Source organism: Vombatus ursinus, unplaced genomic scaffold, assembly GCF_900497805.2.
Source record: "Vombatus ursinus unplaced genomic scaffold, bare-nosed wombat genome assembly UNPS02014770.1, whole genome shotgun sequence".
Lineage (NCBI taxonomy): Eukaryota > Metazoa > Chordata > Mammalia > Diprotodontia > Vombatidae > Vombatus > Vombatus ursinus.
Genome location: NW_020954548.1, coordinates 5,986,138 through 5,995,212, shown reverse-complemented (window position 1 = coordinate 5,995,212; position 9,075 = coordinate 5,986,138). Strand labels below are relative to the sequence as shown.

At 35.4% G+C, this 9,075-nt stretch overlaps 1 protein-coding gene across 1 annotated transcript; it reads left to right on the top strand.

Moving 5' to 3' along the window:
* The first annotated feature begins 1,011 nt into the window (after window positions 1-1,011).
* Window positions 1,012-3,303, top strand: LOC114043817 (E3 ubiquitin-protein ligase Topors-like). The gene is given in 1 exon segment (XM_027863049.1): window positions 1,012-3,303. A coding segment is annotated over 1 exon segment (2,292 nt).
* Window positions 3,304-9,075: the final 5,772 nt, after the last annotated feature.

The following is a 9,075-nucleotide window of genomic DNA, read 5'->3' as shown; positions in this document are numbered from 1 at the left end:
TTGCTCTGTGATGAAAGGCTAAGAAGGAGCAGCATTCTAACAGATGATGGTAATTAAATATGTCCAAGAAATAGAAGCAGGGAAGGTTGGGAAAAGATAAAAGATTCTGAAACTATTTTATTAGTTAGCTTAATATTTCTTTTATTGTGAATGGTTTGCAGATTAAATGTGATTTCAAAAATGTTTTATCCAAACATTTAATATGCTGTCAGAATTGGAGACAATGTTATAAGAGGAAATGTTGAAGGAAATGGAGATGTTTAGCTCATGGAAGAGAGGGCTCAGAAGGGACATGATAGCTGTCTTCAAGTCTATGAAGAGTTGTTATGCGGAGAAACAACTATTTATTCTGTGCAATTCCATAGGCAAAAAGGATTGAGGGGTTGAAGTTATAGGGAGTCAGATTTTGGTTCAATATAAACCAGGGAAACCTTTCTAACATCTACAGTGGAATTGTTTGAACTGCTTTGTGAGTTTTGTTTGTTTTTTTTTTTTGTTTTGTTTTTGTTTTGTTTTGTTTTTGTTTGTTTGTTTTGGTCACTAGTAGCAATCAAGCAAAGGCAAGCCAACAGTCACAGAATGTTGAAGAGAGGATTTAAAAGTCAGTTAGGAGGACAGATCCTATTTGGCCTTCTGAGGTCCTTTCCAATGCTAAGAATGCATGAATCTATGAAACTAAAGAGATATAACCCAGTCTACAGTGATAAGTGTTGGGAAGTCTTTATGAAAGAAACTCATCAACACTTATAAATGTATTTTGTGTACACATAGAGTATGGAGCAGGCTAAAAGATTCCATAATACAGTTTCACAGCTTAGTCTATTGCTTTAAATTTGGTAAATCTTTTTTTTTTTTTTTTTTTAGTTTCCTTCAAATGTATCCAGGAAATGCATTATGTGTTGCATAAATTTCTGTTGGTTGCTTTCAGCATATCCTGGCCTTAACAAGTGAGAAGAAGCCACTGATCAGTCATTCTTACAGAGGTCCAGATGCGGGATTTTTTGAAGCACAATGTCATTAGGACCTTTACCTGTCTGTCAATGCCCCATTTACTTGAATGGATCTCAGAATGGGGCTGATTTCAATCCCTATTCACATAGGTTTGTTAGTGACTGTCCTCATGAAAGATTTGCAAAGAAAATCAGACATCCCCTCTGTGGACAAAGTTGTCATTCTTCCTCTCAACCGTCTAGATTTGGGAGTGACACCAAGAAGCAAGACCTGTATCTTTTAGGGAATGACATCCTTGTACTACCTGAGGAGAATAACAGTTATGTTGATTCTTTTCCAAGCTGTCAGCCTAGGTCTGAGGATGGTGTATTGTCTGAAGATGCCTCTAGTCAGGCCAGTCCTCTGAGATATCAAGCTGTACAAGAACTACTGAAGCAGTTTTCTGGGAACAAGCAAGATCATGCCCATGAAGTGTCTTCAGGAAACTTTAAGGAACAGGTGGTTATAAAATTCAGAAGAGCTCTTTATTTTTCTGGGCTTCGGGTATTATATGTCAGGGGTGGTGGATTCTATAGGCACATTTCAGCAGATTACTTCTTGAGAAACCCAAACTGTCTACAGCGATTAATTCCATGGTTGAAACGTGAGCTGATAACTATTTATGGTGAATATGGATACACAGCAAAAATTATCCTCACTACCATCCTCCAAAACATGACAGCACATGATCTAGACAGGCAGATCTTTTCTGAAATCTTGGGACCCTTTTTCTTGCAATACACCGAACACTTCTTACATGAGTTCATCAGTTTTGCTCAGTCACCTTTTAGCATGAAAAAGTATGACCAGCGAGCCATTTATGAGTGTCCTTCTCCTTCAAATGGAAGGGGAAATCTGTTCACTATCTCACCTACTAATGACAAATTGGCTTTACCAGCACTGGAAAATTATGTAGAGATGACCAAAATTATTCATGACTCATGGAATAAAGAAGTATTGCCTCACTCAAGCTCAAAGCATAATATGACATCTGAGTCATCTTCCGTGTCACCTGAAGGAAATCTAGCAAAGCCTACTAAGACCAGAAATGCACATCACCTTAGGACCCAAACTATGTCAGAGTCAGGAGACAGCAAGGGTGCAATTTCATCACAGAGTTGCATCCACATTGCTCATCTTAAATCAATGGGTGGGGATGCCATAGGATTGCTAGAATCACCCTCTAGAGTGAGATATACTTCTGAAGAAAAAAAAGAAGAGAGGAAGCTGCAGCTTTAACAGGACAACTGTTTAGGAGACAATAGAGCAAATTACTCTGTATCTGATATTTCAACCCCCTCAAATTCTAGCCTACAGAAAAAAAAAAAATTGTTTACTAGTTGTCAGCCAATGAAGACCCAGGAGAAAGAATCAGAAAAGAACAAAAATCCAGATTCCTTTGATAAGATCTTTCAAAGAAGCCCACCCATGATGAAGGAAACACAACAACATTTGTTTGGGAACTCATTCGAAAAGAAAGACCAAGCTTGGAGTTACTATTCAGAGAATGTCTATTCTCATAGAAGGCCCATTAAGAAAGGCCAGAGAGAACAGGCCTTCAGGAAGAAGAGGCTGAAATGTCAACCATCCTGCCAAGATGGAGAACTAAGTTCATACCATTATATAAGGCTGAAAAGTCCACAGATCAGGGCCTATAAAAATTGTCTTAAACAAGGGCTACCTCAAAGCACTGAAGACATACCACATTTGACTCATCGCCCTAAAAAGAGAAGGTCAAGAAGCAAAGATCAGAGTAATGGGGGCTTAAGCTATACAAGTGAACCTTTATTGACTATATCCTGTGAAGTTCAGGAAGGTGATAAAGGAAGTGATGATTACCAACCGTTTAGAAGAATTATTCTAGCTAATACAAGAGAGTTTATTAGTACAGGGGGGAGAGCCCAGAATCTTTGCAAAAGAGAAAAAGCTTTAAGAGTAAAAAGCCCCAACATCTGCCTCTATCCTGAGAAACACAGACAAAACTGTCAGTGCATGAAGATGTCAGGGACAGTGTGTGTAGGTGGTATCTCATCACACCATGAAAAGATAGGTAAGAAAAGAAGATTCAAATGCCAACATTCGGAGAAGGAAAATAATGAAACAATGCCTAACTCATTGCCCACTCCAGTTCAAATGCACCAAATCCAGTTGTCTACATCCTGCTACATACTGGGGCTCCCTAAACAATTTGTCAGCCCTATAGCCCAAGCTTCCAAAGATGCCATGGGTCATACTAAGAAGAGAAAGGAAAAATGTGACCAGAAAGTTGAAGGCGGAGATTATTTTAGTAGCAGAATCTATGAGAACAAATAGTTCTTAGAATGAGAACATATGAGAACAACAGAGTAAGAATGACTGAAGGGACGTACTACATCATTTTGTCACTGGAATTAAGCCTATTTTATTTAGTTAATAGAATAAAAATACATAACTTGTTTTGTTTTAAAATTATCTTTATAATGTTTGAAACATTTAAATTTTCAATAGGTTAAACCATTGTTAGAGGATTAAACAATATATATTCATTGAGCCTTTTACTTTAATTAATAAAAAATATATTTGCTGGCCAAACAGAAAGCCAGAGGAACTATAACAAAAAATATTGTATATGGTTATTAAAATAAGAATTGTAATTACTTGGCTCCATATAATAATCATCATGATCATCTATATAATAATGTATGAGAAATGTGGTGATGGTGATGATTATGGTGAGGATAATAGCAAGATAGAATTTTGTACCAGGTTTATTTCTATATGAACCCCAATGGAAGGAAAAAAAGAAAAAAAAACAAAAGGATCATGATCAGGAGAATATTAATTCACATTTATATAGTATTTTAAAGTTTGTAAAGTGATTTTTATCACAAGCTAGTCAGATATGTGGATCCTATTAGATAGGTAGAAGATAAGGCTCATTGTTAAAGGTATATTTGATCCTGAGCATTAATGGTTTATTTGTTATATTTAGAAATACTTTTATTTTTTGGGGTCTCATCATCATCATTATTATTAAATTGATGATACATATAGAATTTTAATTTTTGAAAAATGCTTTTATAGATATATCATTTTTTTTCACAAATTACTTCATCTTCATCTTACTCAAAGCTCAGGAAGTTTCAGAGACATTACTTCTAATAATTGTCAGAGATGAGATTTGAACCTCTGTCTCCCGAACTAAGGAAAACACAAGATCCACTAAGGCAAGGTGCCTCATTTATCAAACTCTCTTCATGTGTAGCATTTTTATACTAAATGGTCTTTTAGGCCTCAGAAAGAATGTGTCTTCTCTATCATCTTGTTACTACTAAGGACATGGTTAAGAACCCACTGAAATAAACTGCCTTAACATTTCTCAGGAGAGGCACATGCCAATAGTTTTGTTTTCTCTGAAAGAGATATAAAATGATGGCTTTTGACTCATCAAAACTTCCCCAAGAAAGGTGACCATAGTCAACTGTTGTTTGGCAGCATCAGCCCTAACTTATTTTGTGAAATAGTTGAAACTTTTTCTTGGTATTCTTGGGCTTTCCATACTAGCCTCTTCCTTAGTTCCTGATATTCAACTCAATCTCCATCTTGTCCTCCATTCTTGCTTTCAGATGATTATCAAGCAATCCCAGCTAAGATTAGAATAAATTGTTAGCTGACATGGTTTAAGTTGTGATCCCACCACAGGGGATTTGTATTTTTAAAACTGGGCTACTTTCTTTCTCAAAGATCACTTCTCCAAAAATATGACTTTAAGAAGATATTTGATGTACTCCCTCAGAAGGCATGCACTTATCAAAAAATAATCCTGAGAAGACATTGATGATATTCCTATAAAATATTTATTCATCAGTCTTCAGTGATTTTGCTTGTTTTGACTACTTGAAATAGATGGTTGCTTCATAATTGATCAGATTGGCCATGGGTCGATTTACCCATCTGCTAATGCAGCCAGGATTCCCACATTGTTTCATGATCCAGCGTTTATTGTCATCTTTGGATTAGCAAGGCAGTCATGTTCTTTTTAACTAGTTAATATTTTGTTTGTATATGTGGCCCTCACTGACATAAAATAAATAATTTTATTTATAAAGTTAAAAAAAAAAAGAAGGCATGAACTTGACTTCAGGATGAAAAACAGCATAATCCTTACTAAAAGCCATACAATCACATGATCAAAAGTAAAAATATAGGCGTTTTCATAAAAACAGTAGCAAAGCCTAATGTAACTTAGAAATAGGCCAATGCCTAGTAGTCTTTAAGCATTTGCAAAGAAATAGCATATTCAAATATTTTTCCTTCAGAAACAATTACTGTGAACTAATTAAAGATTCCTTCAGTTGAAAGCCAAAGTGACAAATCATGTTTGTAGGTTATCAACCTTTCATTTTTATTATATTTAATTTCAATAAAGTTTTCTGTGAGGTGCTAATAAAAAGTGAAAATTTTGTAGTAGGGTCCTCTGACTTCAATGCTAGGTAGACCAGAGGCATTTCTTATATAATATGTCATGATTCAACACAATTTTCTGTATAATAGTTCTAATTGTGCCTTCCCAAATACATCCCAACATAACCTGATGATCCTGGTATGCTGGATGTCAGTCCTCTCTCAACATGAGTCTTAAAAAGTGGTTTTCTAGACGTTCAATAAAGTTCTCAGTGCACAAGAAAATTTGTTAATTAATTAACTCCTTCCAGAATAGTGCAATTAAAATTTTGGTGGGTGGGAGTTGAATTACATAAGTATCCTAATTACATAGGATACAAGAGGCTTTCTCTTATATAAAGATATGAGAAACTTTCTCTTAAATGAAAAATGTAAAAATATTCAATTTAGGTCCCTTACCCCTCTCAATATTGAGACAAAAGTCAGTCAGTCTTAAAAAGTAGAGGCTGGTGGGGCAGATTTCTGTTCACAAAAGCAATCTTGTTAAAAAGTCTGCTTTAAAACAAACCATAAAATCCCAAAAGACTAATAAGTCTTATATATTATTAGCCTGGACAATTAAAAATAAATTGGTTACTTTTTGAGTTTTGAGCTCCTTCTTTTTCTCCTTCCCAACCACACACACACAGACACACACACACACACACACACACACACACACAAAATCATATAATACATACTTCCATATATTGGTTCTTTCTCTGGAGGTGGATAGCATCTTCCTTCATAGGTCCTTTGTAGTTGATTAGAATACTCACATCACTCAGAATAGCTGAGTCATTCACAGTTACTCGTCAAACAATGTTGCTTTTACTGTGTACAACATTGTCTTTTTACTCAGCAAGCTTGGACAACTTTAAAGAAACATGTGATGAAAATATTTCTGAGTACTCAGGAATTCTTGGTTTGGTTTAACTGGAAGTTGAGGCAGGACCAATTGAAGAATGAGGTATTCTTTATGAAAAGTGGAAACTAGTATTCTCCACTGAAGTTATGTTTTGCTTGAGTTAGCTTATCCAACAAAAACCAAATCCAGACCCTCTTTGGTGCTGTGGGACATCACAAAATTGAAAGGCAAAATTAAAGCAAATTCAAAGAGGGCCAGAAATTTGACTTTCAGACTGATAGGATAAGAATTAGGACCAAGAGACACATATATAGGAATGCATAAAACCAATTTATAAAGCAATACACACATGGCAATGCCTTTATGCCTTTATTGTTATACACATATTAGCTGGGGGGGAGTGTAGAGTATTTAAGTTCTTTTACCATGTGTTATTTATTTTTTTAAACAAAGGAAAATTCAGACTATTGAAAAGAAAGAAGTGACCTTCATAAATACAAATGTGGTGTGTGTGTGTGTGTGTGTGTGTGTGTGTGTGTGTGTGAATTAAATATCTTCTGGTTGGAACAAGACATAATTAAGATTTCTAAATCATTCTGAACTAAGGAGCAATGGTCTCTCTCTTACATAAAGCTTTTTTTCTTTAGAAACTATAATTATTCCCCTGGCATACAATATGTGCTAACTTCTGTCGGACACAACCAAAAGCTATAGGATGTTTTTGTTTCTTTTCATTTCATTGTATCTTGGCATCTAGTTCCATGATTAATCAACCCCTCAGATTTTTAGAGGGCCAGTGGACAAGATGGAAGATTGATCTGTAGGATACAAGAGGCTTTCTCTTATATAAAGATATGAGAAACTTTCTCTTAAATGAAAAATGTAAAAATATGTCCTACCCTCAGTTGGTTCCATTCCCCATAGAGACTCCACTCAAATTTCTGAATAATAATAAATTTGGAGGACCATGGTTTCTGTAGGGAGAGTTTCCAAATGAAAATTTTGAAAAATAGCAGTACATGGAAACTCATCTATCTTCTACAATGCTATCATTCTAAAAGGTAGAATATTCCAGGTGAGGGAGATAAAGCACTTTTCAATTGACTAGAGGGCAGTTGAAGTAATTTCCTGGTAATGGTACAAGACCCTCTTGAGTGTGTTATCTCATTTTTCCTTTGAAATAGTTTTTGTTCCTTTCCAATTTCACAATTTTACATTTTTTTAAAAAAAGGTTCAACATAGTCCACACATTTGATTTTCTTGTTCATATGTCTTGACTGAGGCTATTTCTCCAAGTAACCAATGAAAATAAATTCCTCCTATTTCTAGAACATAAGAACAATTTTGCCTTTAAAAAACAATATTATTTTGAGTGGGAGAACAGCCCTGGCCTATTGAATCAATTATTTTAAAGACTGGGGGATAGAAAATGAAAGGTTAGATTAGGTTAGGTTAAGAAAGATAGTGTATAACTGAGGCTGAGTGCTAGGAGGAAGAGAAGAATGAAGAAAATGAACAAAACAAAGACAAAATGAAGAAGCAAAGGAAATGAAGGGTAATCAAGGTTAAATGGTTGCCCAAGGTCACCCAGCTAGAGAGCAGCAAAGTTGGAATTTGATCAAGTCACTCCGTGTAGCCCTCATTCCCAGGCAGATAACTGACTTTCAAACAAAAGTAAGTAAATAAGAATATAGGGACTGTTATAAAAGGTCAGAACCAAGTCCGTATAAACCAACAACCTGTTACCAAGGATTAAGTGTTGAGCCCCCTAAGAAAAGGCATGATTATCCTAAGTATTAACTTTAAAAGTCTGGCACATTGCAGTTTCTCCTAACAGTGATTTATGGCTCTTATCATTCATAGAATAACAGAATTTCAGAGTTAAAAGTGGCTGCAGCAATTACGTAGTCCAATGCAAACCTGAAAAAGAATCCTTGATACAACACATCAAAAAGTTTTCATCTCACCTTTCTTTAACGATTTCTAGTAAGGGAAAGGTGATTTCACCAAATAGCTTTAATGGTTAGGAATCCCCCCCCCCCCTCCCAATACCAAACCAAATTTACCTTTTTTAAAAATTATCATCTTTTGTTCTTAGTTCTGTCTTCTGGTGGAAGACAACGAGTCTGATGATCCTTTCAAAATATAGTTTTCCATGTACCTGAAGATAGTTGTCATTTCTTATCATTTCCCCTGCCTCCAGTTTTCTCTTCTCCAGGCTAACTATCTTTATTTATTTTTCAGGCTAATTATCCCAAGTTCCTTTAAGTATCCTAATATGAAATGAGAACGTTTACCATTCTGATTGTCTTTCAGCTCATCAATGTCTGTCTTAAAATATGGTGGCCATAACTAAACACAATGCCACAGCTCTAGTCTTATCAGAGAGAAGTCCATTAGAACTATCATCTCATTATTTCTAGAAGCTATGTCACTCATAGTTTTACCGAAACCATTTTTGAATCTGTTAATATTATTTGTGGAAATCTGAGCAAATTACTCTTTCTGCCTAAGGAGATTTCTCTTTTTATCCTCAAAGTCTCCATGGGATACAGTCACTATTTCATCCCCATTTTACAGATGATACTACGACAGATAGAAGTTATATAAATTGTCCAGGGTAATGCAGCTAGTAAGTGTCTGAGATAGGATCTGAACTCTGGTTTTCCTGACCCCAGGTCCAGCTCTCAGTCAATTATACACATACATAAATAAGGACATGTTCTTCCTCTATTTTCATCCTTACCTTTCTTGTCCTCCACTTTTCTTTATCCGTATTTTCATCCTCTTTATTG